The following is an 18,115-nucleotide window of genomic DNA, read 5'->3' as shown; positions in this document are numbered from 1 at the left end:
GGTCTTTAACAAACAAGGTGCTGCACCTGAGGCTGATTAACAAGGCCACAGCTCATGGTATTTGGTGTTTTTGTGCCTGTTCCCGCTGGAGCTTAGAGGGGGAGTTCCCGAATACTGAAAAGCCCAGATAGGGAGGATGTGGACAGGATGTTTCCCTTAAGGCAGAGCCCAGGACTGGGGGCACACCCCCAAACTACAGGGAAATCAATTCAGAAGGGAGATGAGGAGGAAGTCTTGTGGTAATATGTTTATTCAACACGGCCGTGACTGATCTATGCTTCTGTGCCCATTCCCCTCCATCTCCACCTCAAATGTACCCAGACACCCACCTTCACGCCCTCGGGGCAGCGAATCTTAAGAAAAACGTACATTCAACTCAGCTAGATAGATAGATAGACACTTCACTGATCCTAAAATAAATTACAAGGAAGATTTAGAATTCCAATAATTTCCATATGTCTCAATTTAAAATGAGCGGCCCTTTTCGATTCCTGTCCGCTTCTCTCCCACTGATCGACAGAGATATCTAATAGTCCGTCTCTTACCCTCGTTTATCTCCCACCATCTCAATCTCTAGTTTCCATCCCCGTTTAACTCCCACTGCCCATCTCTCTTCCCTCCCATATTCCCTCCAACTTCTCTCCTGTGTCAATCCCTCCAACGCCACTCTCTGCCCCCTCACTTGCTCCCCATTTATTTCTCACCCACGTCCATCTCACTTCCCGCCATTCTCTCCCCTCACTGGTTGTCGCCGCCGTCTCTCTCCCCTCTGTTTCTCGCCTCGGACACTTCACTCCCAACTCTCCTCAGTCTGTCCCGCTCACTCTCCCTCAACCAGTCTCCCTCTTCCCCTTGGTTCTCTCTCCCTCCGTGTCTCCTTCATCCGACTCCAAATGTCAGTGAGTTCCGATGTCCAGACAGAACACCAAGGCTGGTTGCCTTGTCGACAATTGTGTCTCTGTCACCATCGCACATTGTGACGTGGGACGGGGTGCTATCCTGGTGTGAACACGGGCCGAGATTCAGTGTCGGTGTCATGGTTGTGGCGGGGGGTGGGGGGGGGGGAGCGGATGAGGACGGTGGTGGTTTGGAGACAGAAAGGGGAGAAGAGAAGTGAGAGTGACAGAAAGTTCAGGTGAGCGGAGTAAGAGAGGGAGGTGAGGGAGACGGAATGGGTGTAAAAGTGTGAGCGGAGAGGAGGAAAGGGAGAGTAAGAGAAGATGGAGGAGAGAAACAGAGAGGATGGTGTGCTGAGGAGTGAGAGGATGGTGAATGGTAGGGAGGAAAGGAGTGACAGATAAAGTGAGCGCACTATGGAGAGAGGAGGGAGCAAGATGTTGAGGAACCTGTGCACACTCAGTTTTGAGGGAGTTCCACTCCCTCTGTCCCACTCACAGTAACTCTTCTAAAGATGTATTTTCATCAATGTAACAGGATTCAGCACGCTGCGATCATGTGCTATTCTGAACTGAAATGAAAGGCCAACCCAGAGAGATGAAGAGATCATCACAGTAGAACAGTGATTCCCTCTGGGGGCGGTTACGTGTCCTAAGATGGCTTTAGGAACAAATAACACTCGCCAGGCGTTCAAGATTCCTGATGGGGCGGTAATCTGTCTCGAACTTGAAGCACCAGACCTGAGCGACCGTTAGTAGAACAGGCACTTCCAAAAAAAGATGTGGCGCTGGGATACAGGAAGAAGCATAGCACTGCAGGCCTTGGGCATTCGTCATCACAACGCATCTGACACTCGGCAATCTCGTCCGACCATACAAACGTCACGGACGTTGTTGGGGATGCTTAAGTTAGCAACGAGGGTGCTCGACAGTTCGCCTTGACTTGCGGCACTAGGGGTGAAATAGGTTGGGAAACACTGCTATTGAAAAAGAGTTAGCCAATAGATGAGTGTAATTGTCCATGGATGAGATTCCCACAATGTGAGCAAACGAGGAAAGCGTCCAACGTCAGGCTCAAACTGAAGACCTCTTCCCAGAAACTGAGTGGTTCCTTGTGTCAATACAGGACCAGGCAGTTGACACAAAAATAACAAAAATGCACATTAAAAGACTAACAAGTTCAAGACGAAGTGTGCTGTGCCTCTCTCGGGCTCCAAAGCAGAATCTGTCAATTGAAACGAGAAACATTGGAGTATCCAACAACAATTAATTTCAATCTGGTTACTTACACAGGCACCATCAAGTGGCAAGCATCATTCACCAGAATCTTGCTTTAGGAATCAAAGTCATGAAAGACCCTATAGTTTACTATAAACTCTCGCCTGATCCCGTTTTGGAGTTGGAGTCTGACAATTATATTACGACCAACCCATTACACTGGACAACAAAGATTTTGCTTCCTGAATACCTCTAGGTGTATCTTTTGAATTCTGGGCTACTGATCATGAAAATCATGATGAAATTTCCCTATCACACACCATTTTTAATAAACTTATGTTTATGATTTCAATTCATAATTCAAGTCAATTAAAATGTTGCCTACAATGTAAGCTGGAAAGTTTCTTATCTTGTCCAGGCATGCTTGGGCATGCTTAGGCAGCGTGGCAGCTGCATGGCAGGACAGGTTTTAGTAATAATTATTGGGTTCAGGACTGTAAGGATGGAATTTGCTATCTCCAGGCACAAAAATTACTCTGAAGGATTTTGAAATTTGAGACAGATGTTTCCCAGAATAACTGATGCAAAGATTAAGGAAAGCCTTTTTGTTGGTCCACAATCAAACAGGTCATCAATAGAACATAGAACATAGAATAGTACAGCACAGTACAGGCCCTTCAGCCCACAATGTTGTGCCGACCTTCAAACCCTGCCTCCCATATAAGCCCCCACCTTAGATTCCTCCATATACCTGTCTAGTAGTCTCTTAAACTTCACTAGTGTATCTGCCTCCACCACTGACTCAGACAGTGCATTCCACGCACCAACCACTCTCTGAGTAAAAAACCTTTCTCTAATATCCCCCTTGAAATTCCCACCCCTTACCTTAAAGCCATGTCCTCTTGTATTGAGCAGTGGTGCCCTGGGGAAGAGGCGCTGGCTATCCACTTTATCTATTCCTCTTATTATCTTGTACATCAATGACAGGCAATTTGAAGAATTTCTACTGGGACCGGAGAAAATCATATGGAAGGCATTCAAGGAAGTTGTTGATCTTTTTTTTCTCGGCATCTACAGAGCACCATGCTACATGCAGCTGGTTGAAAGCATGCTTCAAGCATATGAAACCATGAAATGCAACATGTCACTAAAGGTTCATTTTCTGCACTCCCATTTAGACTTCTTCCCTGCAAATCTCGGTGCTGTTCGTGACGAACATGGTGAAAGGTTTCACCAGGACATCGCGGTCATGGAGAAAAGTTGCCAGGGCAACTGGAATCCATCAATGCTGGCGAATTATTGTTGGATACTTAAGCGAGAAGCCTCAGACACTGAGTACAAATGAAAATCATAAACAAAATATGTTTAACTTAGTTGAACTTTTGCAAAGCATCAGCACCATTAAGCAATTAAACATATTATAGTCGATAAAAGTTAATTTGTTATTTCTCCAAATTCCTACGTGATACAAGTAGTCTGAATTTATATTTATGTTAATCTTCAAGCAGTCTATCATAAATAAAAAAAAAAATCTGAGGAAGCAACACTTTTGAAAGATTTGTTGTCCAGATAGGGCGATACATGATCCCTGTCCGGATATCACAGGGTAAACATGCAAAGACAATTTACTTGATAGGTACAGCAACTCCTACACACAACACACAGAAATCAGTATGAGAAAATCACCAGGAATATGCTGAATTGATAGTGGAAAATGAAAGTCTGCGATTCATGAGCAGGGTAAACATTGTCCCAATTGTAGTGTATGCATTGATCGTGTGGATATTCAGAGGCTTTTTCCCGGGGCTGAAATGGTTGCCACAAGAGGACACAGGTTTAAGGTGCTGGGGAGAAGGTACAGAGGAGATGTCAGGGGTAGGTTTTTTTATGCAGAGCAGTGAGTGGGTGGAATGGGCTGCCAGCAACGGTGGTGGAGGCGGATAAGATAGGGTCTTTTAAGAGACTTTTGGATAGGTACATGGAGCTTAGAAAAATAGAGGGCTATGGGTAAGCCGAGTAATTTCTAAGGTAGGGACATGTTCGGCATAACTTTGTGGGCCGAAGGGCCTGTATTGTGCTGTAGGTTTTCTATGTTTCTATGTTTCTATACGACTGGTGTCATCCCAAAATCACTACACAATAACGTTAAACAATTGGACCTGCCGGACAATAATAAACACTGCTAGAAAAGGCTGAACATTCATCGCAACTGAGAAATGAGTTCCTTGTCTATGTCCATACTTCATGTTTTACCAGTTTTAACTGAGAAAAAATAAAAACAACGTTAAACATGCGATTGTACTGTGGTGAATACAGGGCAGCTTCAACGTGCAGTTTGCACGGGTGGAAATTTATGAAAAAATCAGGAAGCGATGTGACATTTTTCCTTGAAGCAGAGTAAGCATTTAGTTGCTCCATGGAGATTTGTCCAATTATAAACCAAATCCAGGAGTTCAGTAGTGTTAATCATTTCTCCTTGACAGGTTTATCTAATATGAAGGACAAGTACTGTAAGTTCGTGCAGACTGTTGACTTTCTTTTTCATTTCTGTCATGGTCCGGTCCATGAAGTCTGCATTCCGGTTCACGATCCGGTCCATCGATCCATGTTCCAGGTTTCCTGTTTTCCCCCTTGTTCGGTTGGTGCCTTAATTGAGGCACCTGATTCTCATTTCGGTCTGGCACGCAAGTAGCTCTGCGAACCAGGGATTGTTTGCTGGACTGTTCCCTTCCCTCTTCCTGCCGCCTGAAACTTTCGCCTACAACCTCGTCAGTATGCCCGTCAAGTTCAACAGCTGCAGTGAGACCAGAGCCTTGCCACGCCAAGATAAGGAACTATCTATGGTTGAGTTTGGAACTGTCTCTTCTTGCCTCCGTGTTTAGTGTCCGTGTCTAAGACGAGTCCCGGCCCTATGACCTGTTCCCAAGGAGGGGTCCTGGTTCTGTGTTCTCTGTTTCTGTGTTTCAAGTCTCAGGCACTGTGGTCCTGTGCTTCAAGACCAAGTCCAGGATCTGTGTTCCAGCCTTGTCCATATCTGCGCTTCGTGTCCTCACCCAGTTCTAGTGCCTCGTCCAGCCCAGGAGTACTTCGCCACCTCGGTGCTGGAGATTCCTCGTCCTGTGCTGGATCGCTCGCATCCGAATCCTCGGCAGTCATCTCGGCCCTGCGTCCAAGAAAGGGTCCCGGTCCTGCGCTCCAAGTAGGGGTCCCGGCCCCGTACCCAAGAGCTTCACTAAGCCGAGTCCAAGAGCCGAGACAAAACTAGTCCAAGATCCTCGTCCTTCCCTGGAGTACCTCGTCTAGTCCAAGAACCTCGTCCTGTCCAAGTCAAGACTTTGTGTTCTCGTCTTGTCCATGTGCCTCGTCCTGTGCAAGAGTTCCACGTCCAGTCCTGTAGCCACGTCTCGTCCTCGCCGAGATCCGGGGTCCAAGCCCGATTCAAGACCTAGGTTCCTTGTCCCTGTCCAGTCTCTGGCTCGGGAGTCCTAGCCCAGGCTCCTAGTTCCAAGTTCCTTGTCCTGGTCCCGCTTTCCTAGTCTTAGTCCTAGCCCAGGCGCGGTGTCCTTGCCTCGTCCAGGGTCTGTGTCCATGTCCTGCTTCGTTCCTTCCTGACTCCCCTAGCTTTCTTGACAAACCTAGTCCTGTTCCTAGAACTGCAGTGTCTGTGTCTTGCATCTGGGTCCGCTGCCAGGTGCAATTTTGCCGATTAGGACTTGAATGTCCCCGGATCCTCTCCCGCTTTATCATTACCGAAAGGGTTGTGGCGGTTACAGGAGCCGGAATATGGTGGGGAAATAAACATAAAAAGTAGGGTGAGTTCAATAATTGGTTGGAGGTGTATGTCGCGGTCTGAAGGTGTGAATGTGTATTTTCCTGTGTTTTGCCTCTCTCGGGCTTTAAAACAGTTTTACTCTCCCTGCTACCATATTCTCCCGTGTCAGTTCTGCAGTGTCAAGATGGAAATCACCACAACCCCCTCTGAGAAGATTAGTTCTTTTGTTTATTAAGTAGTTGAACAATTGACGTGAGTGGGTATTTCGCCGCGCTAATGAGCTGCTCTCTGAACTTGGACTGAGTTACCCCATAAATAAGCGTTTGTGAGAGAGGCACAACACACTTCGTCTTGAACTTGTTAGACTTTTAATGTGCAGTTTTGTTATTTTTGTGTCATCTGCCCGGTCCTGTATTGACACAAGGAACCACTCAGTTTCTGGGAAGAGGACTCCAGCTTTCAGCCTGACGTTGGACGCTCTTCTCGTTTGCTCACATCGTGGGGATCTCATCCACGGACGTTTATGCTCATCTATTGTCTAACTCTTCCTTCTGTAGCAGTGTTTCCCAGCCTATTTCACCCCTAGTGCCGCGAGTCAAGGGGAACCGTCGAGCACCCTCGTTTCTGTGAGGTTGGTAAGGTCGGCCGAGATTGAAGAGAGGTTGCCGATGACGGCTCAAGGCCTGCAGTGCTTTGCTTCTTCCTGTGTCTCAGCGCCACATCCTGTTTTGGAAGTGCCTGCTCTACTAAAGGTCGGTCAGGTCTGATGCCTCAAGTTGGGAGGGGGGGGGTCGCTGACCGCTCCACCAATAATCCTGAACGCCCGCCCCCCGCCCGGTGATCGTTATTTGCTCCTAAAGGCATCTTCGGACACGTCATTACCCCCAGAGGTAATCACTGTTTTATTGTGATAGTTTCTTCATATTTCTGGTTTAAGCTTTCATTTCAGTTCAGAATAGCACATGCTCGCACCGTGTTGGATCCTGCTTTCGTTGATGGATATATATCCTTAGATGATTGACTGTGAGTGGGACAGAGGGAGTGGAACTCCCCCAACACTGTGTCTGAGTGTCCTCAGCTCCCTCAACATCTCGCTACCTCCTCTCTCCATAGTGAGCTCACTTTATCTGTCACTCCTTTCCTCCCTACCCTTCACCCTCCTCTCACTCCTCAGCACACCATCCTGTTTCTCTCCTCCATCTTCTCTTACTCTCCCCTTCCTCCTCTCCTCCTCTCCGCTCACACTTTTACACCCATTCCGTCTCCCTCACCTCCCTCTCTTACTCCGCTCACCTTAACTTTCTATCACTCTCACTTCTCCCCTTTCTGTCTCCAAAGCACCACCATCATCACCCGCTGCCCCCCGCCCCCCAACCATGACAGACTGACACTGAATCTCGGCCCGTGTTCACACCAGGATAGCACCCCATCCCACGTCACAATGTGCGATGGTGACAGAGACACAATTGTCGACAAGGCAACCAGCCTTGGTGTTCTGTCTGGACATCGGAACTCACTGACATTCGGAGTCGGATGAAGCAGACACTGAGGGAGAGAGAACCAAGAGGAAGAGGGAGACTGGTGGAGGGAGAGTGAACGGGACAGACTGAGGAGAGTTGGGAGGGAAGTGTCCGAGGCGAGAAACAGAGGGGAGAGAGACGGCGGAAACAACCAGTGAGCGGAGAGAATGGCGGGAAGTGAAATGGACGTGGGTGAGAAATACATGGGGAGCGAGTGAGGGAGCAGAGAGTGGCGTTGGAGGGAATGACAGAGGAGAGAGATTGGAGGGAATATGGGATGGAAGGATGATGGGGAGTTAAACTGAGATAGAAACCAGGGATTGAGACGGTGGAGATAAGCGAAGTAAAGAGACGGGCGATTTGATACCTCTGTTGATCAGTGGGAGAGAAGCGGACAGGAATCGAAAAGGGCTGCTCATTTTAAATTGAGATGTATGGAAATTATTGGAATTCTAAATCTTCCTTGTAATTTCTTTTAGGATCAGTGACGTGTTTATCTATCTACCTAGCTGAGTTGAGTGTAGGTTTTTCTTAAGATTCGCTGCCCCGAGGGCGTGAAGGCGGGTGTCTGGGTACATTTGAGGTGGAGATAGAGGGGAATGGGCACAGAAGCATAGATCAGTCACGGCCGTGTTGAATAAACATATTACCACAAGACTTCCTCCTCATCTCCCTTCTGAATTGATTTCCCTGTAGTTTGGGGGTGTGCCCCCGGTCCTGGGCTCTGCCTTAAGGGAAACATCCTGTCCACATCCTCCCTATCTCGGCTTTTCAGTATTCGGGAACTCCCCCTCTAAGCTCCAGCGGGAACAGGCACAAAAACACCAAATACCATGAGCTGTGGCCTTGTTAATCAGCCTCAGGTGCAGCACCTTGTTTGTTAAAGACCATCTGAAAATCCAAACAAACAACATTCACCGCTGTTCTTATTTCACCACAGAATTCCAACAGATTTATCTGGGAATATTTCTCCCGAGGAAAACCATGCCGACTTTGGCTGTACTTTATCATCCGCTCCAAGTACCCTGAAACCTCATCGTTAATGGACTCCAACATCTTCCCAACTACTGAGGTCAGACTAACTGTCCTGTAATTTCATTTCTTATGCCTCCCTCCCCTCTTAAAGAATGGAGTGGCATTTGCAACTTTCTAGTCCACCATAACCATTCCCAAATCTAGTGATTCTTCAAAGATCATGGCTCATTCTTTAAGAAATGAGGGGGAGCTCCTTCGCTCAGAGCGGGTGATATTGTGGAATGGGCTGCAAGAGCAAGTGGCCGGTTGGATTTCAACATTTAAGAGAAGTTTGGATGGGTTCATGGATGAGAGGGGTATGGGGGATATGGTCACGGTGGAAGTTGCTGGAATTCGGCAGATTGATGGGTTGGCACAGACTAGACTGGCCGTATGGCATTACTCTGTGCTGTACTGCTCTATGACCCGAATGTCTGCACAAACTCTTCAGCTAATTGTTTCTAAACCCTTGAATGTACACTATCTGTCCGGGAGACTTGCCTGCCTTCTGTCATAATGGGGGAACCGGGGCGGACCCAAATACAGGTCACAAACACGTTTTGTAGTAGGGTTAACAAAATTGACTCCATTACTCGTTACAGGAAGAGCAAAACGGAAGCGGGAATAAGCGCACTGGACATGTCACAACGGGGGCGTTCGGAACGGACGTAAATGGAAGACACAGACACTGAAGTACAAGGAACAGGACTCAATTAGATTAGGGACGTGACAGGATACAGGCAAGAAGCAGGGACAAGAATGCAGACTTGGGTTTAAGAAAGTGGGACCAGGACTAGAAACCATGGACTAGGAGACAAGGCTTCGATTCCGAGCACAAGACTGGACAAAGACCCAGAACCTGGGTCTTGCCTCGGGCTCAGACTCCAGAACCAGGCAAGGACATGACATGGCTTCAGAGCAAGACGAGGCTGGGGTCTACAGGCCTGAGCTGGGAGACAGGCTGGGGTCCTGGGCCTTGAGCTTGGCTGCAGGCTGGGGTCCTGGACCTTGAGCTTGGCTGCAGGCTGGGGTCCTGGGCCTTGAGCTTGGCTGCAGGCTGGGGTCCTGGGCCTTGAGCTTGGCTGCAGGCTGGGGTCCTGGGCCTTGAGCTTGGCTGCAGGCTGGGGCCCTGGGCCTTGAGCTTGGCTGCAGGCTGGGGCCCTGGGCCTTGAGCTTGGCTGCAGGCTGGCGTCCTGGGTCCTGAGCTTGGATGCAGGCTGGGGTCCTGGACCTTGAGCTTGGCTGCAGGCTGGGGTCCTGGGCCCTGAGCTTGGCTGCAGGCTGGGGTCCTGGGCCCTGAGCTTGGCTGTAGGTTGGGGTCCTGGGCCCTGAGCTTGGCTGCAGGCTGGGGTCCTGGGCCTTGAGCTTGGCTGCAGGCTGGGGCCCTGGGTCCTGAGCTTGGCTGCAGGCTGGGGTCCTGGGCCCTGAGCTTGGCTGCAGGCTGGGGTCCTGGGCCCTGAGCTTGGCTGCAGGCTGGGGTCCTGGGCCCTGAGCTTGGCTGCAGGCTGGGGTCCTGGGCCCTGAGCTTGGCTGCAGGCTGGGGTCCTGGGCCCTGAGCTTGGCTGCAGGCTGGGGTCCTGGGCCCTGAGCTTGGCTGCAGGCTGGGGTCCTGGGCCCTGAGCTTGGCTGCAGGCTGGGGTCCTGGGCCCTGAGCTTGGCTGCAGGCTGGGGTCCTGGGCCCTGAGCTTGGCTGCAGGCTGGGGTCCTGGGCCCTGAGCTTTGATGCAGGCTGGGGTCTTAGGTCTTCGAGGCTTGTTTTCTTGGAGCTTGGCTTGGGATCTTCGAGGCTTGTGTTCTTGGAGCTTGGGTTGTGATCTTCGAGGCCTGGATTCTTGGACCTTCTCCTGGGCAGGACATGGAACTCCTGGGCAGGACACGGAACTTCACCCCACGGACGTAAGGACAGGAAGGGGCCGACCCAACCGCAGTGTAACGGCAAATGGCCTGCTTACCCAATGGAGACAAGGTACAGGAAGGGACAGAACCAACCACAGGGTAACGGCAAATGGCCTGCTTACCCAATGGAGACAAGGTACAGGAAGGGACAGAACCAACCACAGGGTAACGGCAATTACGGCCTGGCTTACTCAACAGAGGCAAGGACAGGAAAAGAGCTCAATCTGGGGTGGCTCTGAGTCTCGTGGCAGTCAGCAACCTTGGCTGGCTACAGAAACGGCCAATCCATACCACGATGACTGCTCTGACAAGTGGCAACAAGGATAAATGAAGCGTTGGTCCTCCAACCAGGCCTAGAGATCACGGATGGTTTCACTAGCCTTCCATCAGCAGGTTGCTCCAAAGGGGACTAACGAGACAAACCAGCAGCTCATACTCAACCCCAAGGCTACTTATATTCCAAGCTGAAAGATGGGAATCAGGTGCCCATGATTAACTCAACCAAACAAGGGACAGCTGGAAGACCCAGTGTCCTGAGTCCACGGACCGGACCGTGAACCGGAATGCGGACTTCACGGACCAGACCATGACAACACAAGGAGTCAGGCCCTGGACTAGGCTGGGACTCAGGATCTGGGCTAGGACTTGGTGGCTTCCTCACCACCGACTCAACCTACAAATTATCCTTTAAGGAATCCTGCACAAGTGCCGCCAAGTTTAGACTATTTGGAAAATAGTGTATTCGGTATTTCTTTCCCGAATGTGCATGGCTATACACTTCGGGACACGGTATTCCATCTGCTTCATTTACGCCCTTTCCTCTAAACGCCGAAGTCCTCTATAGCCTCTCTGATTCCTCAAAACTACCTGGCCCTTCAGCTCTCTTGATATGATCGGCAAACTTTGCAATACAGCTATTAATTCTGTCATCCAAGTCCTGTGGAACATTGCTAGTCACCGGCAGCCAACCAGAAAACATCCCCGTTATTACTATCCTTTGCATCTGCCAATCAGCCACTGTTTTATCCATGCAATAATCTTTCCCATGTCAAGTGACCGGTAACAATGAATATAGAATTGAGTCAGGTTTTATAAAAACAAACAAACATTTATTAATCTCTGCTCAAAAGTAGCGAAATGTATTTAAACGACTAACTTAATCGGAAGTTAACTGATCTACGGCAACTCTGAAACAGTTCTTAAAAGGGTAAATGCGAAAACAGTTCTTAAAGTGGTAAATTCGAACCCAGTTCTTAGAATGGTAAATTCAAAAGTCCGAGAGATTTATACAGTCAGTTAGGAGAGACTTTCCGAAAGTGAAGAATTCCTCGAGGACGTGACATTACTGCTGATCCCAGCCGGAACCTGCCTTGTCCGCAGGATTCACGGCGACGGAAATAAAATGGTTTAAAGGAACTGACCTTTTCCTCTGGAGAATAGTTACTGCACAATTCTTCCTGCTTTAGCAGAGGATATGTCAGATGCAGGTCACTATTTCTTGAACAAAGATTCAATAAATGTCGATCCTCTCCAATATAGCCGAACGACATCAGCTTTACTTAACTCTGTGAGTTCCTGTATTTTAGTAAGGTCTTCACTCTCCAATACTACTAACAATAGAAAATAGAACTCCACTTTAGAGGGAAACTAAACGAATATGCAGCATAACAGAATATCTGACGAATTAAATAACAAACTAAACTTAAAACTCAACTGGAAAAACTAACTACATCGCACCAGAGGTCTCTCTTTATATACCTGGTGAGAACATGTCATCAGGTGACCTCACATCGGTGGGAAAATTACATCATGTGACCTCCACAAGACGATTACATCATGCTCATCACATTATTAATTACATCATAGAACCATAGAAACTACAGCACAGAAACAGGCCTTTTGGCCCTTCTTGGCTGTGCCGAACCATTTTCTGCCTAGTCCCACTGACCTGCACACGGACCATATCCCTCCATACACCTCCCATCCATGTATCTGCCCAATTTATTCTTAAATGTTAAAAAAGAACCCGCATTTACCACCTCATCTGGCAGCTCATTCCATACTCCCACCACTCTCTGTGTGAAGAATCCCCCCCTAATGTTCCCTTTAAACTTTTCCCCCCTCACCCTAAACCCATGTCCTCTGTTTTTTTTTTCTCCCCTTGCCTCAGTGGAAAAAGCCTGCTTGCATTCACTCTATCTATACCCATCATAATTTTATATACCTTTATCAAATCTCCCCTCATTCTTCTACGCTCCAGGGAATAAAATCCTAACCTATTCAACCTTTCTCTGTAACTGAGTTTCTCAAGTCCTGACAACATGCTTGTAGACCTTCTCTGCACTCTTTCAACCTTATTTATATCCTTCCTGTAATTTGGTGACCAAAACTGAACACAATACTTCAGATTCGGCATCACCAATGCCTTATACAACCTCATCATAACATTCCAGCTCTTATACTCAATACTTTGATTAATAAAGGCCAATGTACCAAAAGCTCTCTTTACGACCCTATCTACTTGTGACACCACTTTTAGGGAATTTTGTATCTGTATTCCCAGATCCCTCTGTTCTACTGCACTCCTCAGTGCCTTACCATTAACCCTGTATGTTCTACCTTGGTTTGTCCTTCCAACATGCAATACCTCACACTTGTCTGTATTAAACTCCATCTGCCATTTTTCAGCCCATTTTTCCATCTGGTCCAAGTCCCTCTGCAGGCTCCGAAAACCTTCCTCACTGTCTACTACACCTCCAATCTTTGTATCATTGTATCATCATGGTCATAAGACAGTCACAAGACACCCATGAGGTATGCAACACCTGTAATATCATGGGCTCATAACTTGTTAACCAGCCTCATGTGTGGCACCTTGTGAAACACCCTGTGAAACTGCAGGTTCACATGATCAACCGATTCTCCTTTGTCTATCTTGCTATTACCACTTCAATAAATTCAAACAATTTCAACACACTGTTCAGGCAAGATTTTCCCTTGAGGCAAACATGCTGAAGGCCGATTTTATTATGTGCCTCAAAGTGCCCTGAGAACACATCCCGAACAACTGACACTAATATCTACCCAACCAATGAGGTCAGACTAACTGTCCTAAAACTTCTGTTCTTCTATTTCTCTCCCTTCTTGAATAGCAGAGTGATATTTCCAAATTTGGAGTCTTCCGCAACCATATCAGACTTCATTGATTCTTGAAACATCATTACTAATAGCTCCACAATCTCTTCGGCTGCCTCTTGCAAAAATCTGGGATGTACACCATCTGGTCCAGGTATCTATTTACCTTCAGACCTTTTCTGTTTCCCAGGAACCTTCTCTCGAGTAATGGCAACTTCACACACTTCTGACCACGGACATCTGGACTTCCACCTTTCCGTTGGTTGCTTCCACAATGAAGACTGATATGAAGTACTAATTCAGTTCACCCGCCATCTCCTTGTCCCCAATTACTACTCACCCCACCCTCCCCAGGCATCGATTCCCCTGGTTCGATACCCACTCTTGCCTCTCTTTTACACTTTATGTATCTGAAGAAACATTTGGTATCATGTTTAATGTAATAAGCTAGCTTCATATTCCATCCTTCATTTCTTAATTACTTTTTTAGTTGCCTCTTGTTGGTATAGAAAAGTTTCCCAATCATCTAACTTCCCACCAGTTTTTGCTCTGTTATCTGCCCTCCCTTTGGCTTTTACGTTGGCTTTGCCTTCTCATCAGCCGTGGTTGTATGATGTTGTCTTTAGAATAGTTCTTCCTTTTCGGAACGTATATATCCTGTGTCTTCAGAATTGCTTCCCGTAATTACAGCCATTGATGCTTTGTCGTCATCCCTGCCAGTGTTTTTCTCCCTATCAAATTTGGCCAGTTCCTCTCTCATGCCTCTGTAATTGTCCTTATTCCACAGTTGTACTGATACATCTCACCTTAGCTTCTCCCTCACAAATTTCAGGATGAATTCTGTTATATTATGATCGCTTTCCCCTCAGGGTTCTTTTACCTTAGGTGATCTCATTCCGTTTATTGCACAACACCAAATCCAGAAATGCTGATCCCCAGCTGGGCACAACCAGGAGGTCGTTGCCCAGCTGTGTGCCTCAGTTATCTGTTCACACCCTTACTCTTCGTGATTTTTAGAAGTAACCTGGATGAGGAATTGAAGGGGTGGGTTAGTAAGTTTGCTGATGACACAGAGGTTGGGGGTGTTGTGGAGAGTGTGGAGGCCTGTCAGAGGTTACAGTGGGACATTGATAGGATGCAAAACTGGGCTGAGAGGTGGCAGATGGAGTTCAACCCAGACAAGTGTGAAATGGTTCATTTTGGTAGGTCAAATATGATGACAGAATGTAGTATCAATGGTAAGACTCTTGGCATTGTGGAGGATCAGAGGGATCTTGGGGTCCAAGTCAATAGGACGCTCAAAGCAGCTGCACAGGTGGACTCTGTGGTTAAGAAGGCATACGGTGTATTGGCCTTCATCAATCGTGGAATTGAATTTCAGAGCCGAGAGGTAATGTTGCAGCTATATTGGACCTTGGTCAAAACCCACTTGGAGTACTGTGCTCAGTTCTGGTCACCTCACTACAGGAAGGATGTGGAAACAAAAGAAAGGGTGCAGAGGAGATTTACAGGGATGTCGCCTGGATTGGGGAGCATGCCTTATGAAAACAGGTTGACTGAACTCAGCCTTTTCTCCTCAGAGCGAAGGAAGATGAGAGGTGACCTGATAGAGGTGTAAAAGATGATGAGAGCCATTGATTGTGTGGATAGTCATGGGCTTTTCCCCAGGCCTGAAATGGCTGCCACAAGAGGGCACAGGGAGTAGGTATAAAGCTTGGGAGTCGGTACAGAGGAGACGTTGGGGGTAAGATTTGTACGCAGAGAGTGGTGAGTGCATGAAATGGGCTGCCGGCAACAGTGGGGGAGGCGGACACTATAGGGTATTTTAAGAGACTTTTGGATTGGTACATGGAGCTTAGAAACAGTTATGGGTAACCCTAGTAATTTCTAAGGTAGGGGCATGTTTGGCACAACTTTGCAGGCTGAAGGGCCTGTATGGTGCTGTACGTTATTCTATGTAAACACTTCAGAAGCAGGGAAAATGACCCATAATGTGGAAATGAGCCATGAATAAGGAGGTTAACTACCAATGTCATTCTTCCTCAGCCCAGAGATTTGAGTGGTGAAGAACATCTCAGACAGAACTGCAGTCAACTTGACTTCTTCAGTCTGCAGAAAATTCAAGGGGAACCTCTTCACCCACAGAGTGGAGACTTTTGGAACCCATCATCACAGGGAGAGCGAGAGGGGAACAACAGGGGAGGACTGAAAAGGACTGTCATGGAACAGAATCACTGGCAGGGTCCAGCCGGCCTGAGTTGACTCTTTACTGTACACAGGGTGTGTTATAAATTCACTAAGTACCAGAGACAGAGTTTACAATAGAACTGATTTATTGTCTCAGATCCAGAATATTAAACTCCAGTCCCATTAAAGGTGAATGTGTAGCAGAAGTAACTCCTCCCATGCCCAGTGACCAGGGTTTCAGGTTTCAGGTTTATTATCACCGGCATTTTAAGTGAAATTTGTTGATTTAGCAGCAGCAGTTCAATGCAATACATATTTTGGCATAGATAATAATATAATACATAAATTAGAACATAGTAAATAAACAAGTAAATCAATTATGCATAATGAATACATTATTAAAATGTGTAAAAACACAAATGCTGCATATTAAAAAAGTGTCCAAAGCTTTCAAAGTCCATTCAGGAATCGGATGGCAGAAGGGAAGAAGCTGTTCCTGAATCACTGAGTGTGTGCCCTCAGGCTTCTGTATCTCCCACCTGATGGCAACAGTGAGAAAAGGGCATGCCCTGGGTGATGATGGTGCAGAACTGGGTGTGGTGACCAGCAGCAATAATTGCAGAGTTCAGCACCAACAGTCACTCTCGAAATTGCATTCAGCAACGGTGATGGACAAATATCCGGTATGCAGCTTATTGAAACTTCCTCCCCAGTGTGAACCCTGTAGTGTGTCACAAGTTTAGTTTACTGAGCAAATCCCTTCCAACATTCACAGCAGTGTATGGCCTTTCCCCAGTGAGAACTCAATGATGCACATTTGGTGGAGATGGCTGAGAGAATCTCTTCCCAATATCTGAGCAGGTGAACGTCCTCGACCCGGTGTGAACTCGCTGGTGTCTCTGTAGGCTGGATGACCGAGAGAATCTCTTCCCACAGACTGAGCAGGTGAACGGCCTCTCCCCAGTGTGAACTCGCTGGTGTCTCAGTAGGTGAAATGATGAAGTGAATCCCTTCCCACAGTCTAGTAGGTGAATGGCCTCTCCCCAGTGTGAACTGACTGGTGTCTCTGTAGGCTGGATGACTCAGTGAATCCCTTCCCACAGTCTGAGCAGGTGAACGGCTTCTCCCCAGTGTGAACTCGCTGATGACTCTGTACGTGGGATGACCGAGTGAATCCCTTCCCACAGTCTGAGCAGGTGAATGGCCTCTCTCCAGTGTGAACTCTCTGATGTACCTTCAGTTCATATGACCGAGTGAATCCCTTCCCACAGTCCGAGCAGGTGAACGGCCTCTCTCCAGTGTGAACTGACTGGTGTCTCTGTAGGCTGGATGACTCAGTGAATCCCTTCCCACATTCTGAGCAGGTGAACGGCTTCTCCCCAGTGTGAACTCGCTGGTGTCTCTGTAGGTGGGATGACTGAGTGAATCCCTCCCCACAGTCTGAGCATGTGAACGGCCTCTCCCCGGTGTGAACTCGCTGATGTACCTTCAGTTGAGATGACTGAGTGAATCCCTTCCCACAGTCTGAGCAGGTGAACAGCCTCTCTCCAGTGTGAACTCTCTGATGTACCTTCAGTTCATATGAGCAAGTGAATCCCTTCCCACAGTCTGAGCAGGTGAACGGCTTCTCCCCAGTGTGAACTCGCTGATGACTCTGTAGGTGGGATGACCGAGTGAATCTCTTCCCACAGTCTGAGCAGGTGAACGGCTTCTCCCCAGTGTGAACTCGCTGATGACTCTGTAGCTGGGATGATCGAGTGAATCCCTTCCCACAGTTTGAGCGGGTGAACGGCCTCTCTCCAGTGTGAACTCGCTGATGTACCTTCAGATTAGATGAGCAAAAGAATCCCTTCCCACATTCTAAGCAGGTGAACGGCCACTCCCCTGTGTGAACTGACTTGTGTACCAGTAGTTTGGATGACCGAGTGAATCCCTTCCCACAGTCTGAGCAGGTGAATGGCCTCTCTCCGGTGTGAACTCTCTGATGTACCTTCAGTTCAGATAACCAAGTGTATCCTTTCCCGCAGTCTGAGCAGGTGAATGGCCTCTCTCCAGTGTGAACTCTCTGATGCCCCTTCAGTTTAGATGAGTACGTGAATCCCTTCCCGCAGTCTGAGCAGGTGAACGGCCGCTCCTCGGTGTGAACTGACTGGTGAGCCATCAGGTCAGATGACCGAGTGAATCCTTCCCCACAAATTCAGCAGATGACCAGCCTCTGCCCAGTGTGAACTGACTGGTGTGTCCACAGGTGGGAAGACCGACTGAATCCCTTCTCACACACAGAACAGGTGAATGGCCTTGTCCCAGTGTGAACTTGCTGATATTCCGTCAGTTGAGATGAGGGACTGAATCCATTCCCAGTGTCTGAGCAGATGAATGGGATCTCTCCTGTGTGAAGTGACGGGTGTGCCAGTCGGTCAGATGAGCGAGTGAATCCCTCCCCACAGTCTGAGTAGGAAGGATGATCGAGTGAATCT

At 48.0% G+C, this 18,115-nt stretch overlaps 1 protein-coding gene across 1 annotated transcript in view; it reads right to left on the bottom strand.

Annotated features, from left to right (window-relative positions):
• LOC140208017 (uncharacterized) overlaps positions 1-17,883 on the bottom strand; it is an 84,549-nt gene extending 66,666 nt beyond the window's left edge. Inside the window, exons 1-2 of the mRNA XM_072276549.1 lie at positions 17,356-17,883; positions 16,708-17,025 (exon numbers count right to left, since the gene is read on the bottom strand). Coding sequence (XP_072132650.1) covers positions 16,708-17,025; positions 17,356-17,799 — 762 coding nt within the window. The 5' untranslated portion in view covers positions 17,800-17,883. The remainder of the gene's footprint in view (positions 1-16,707; positions 17,026-17,355) is intronic.
• Between the last annotated feature and the right edge of the window lie 232 nt (positions 17,884-18,115).

This window comes from Mobula birostris, chromosome 13, assembly GCF_030028105.1.
Source record: "Mobula birostris isolate sMobBir1 chromosome 13, sMobBir1.hap1, whole genome shotgun sequence".
In the NCBI taxonomy this organism is placed as follows: Eukaryota; Metazoa; Chordata; class Chondrichthyes; order Myliobatiformes; family Myliobatidae; genus Mobula; species Mobula birostris.
This window is presented reverse-complemented; position numbering and strand designations above follow the sequence as displayed.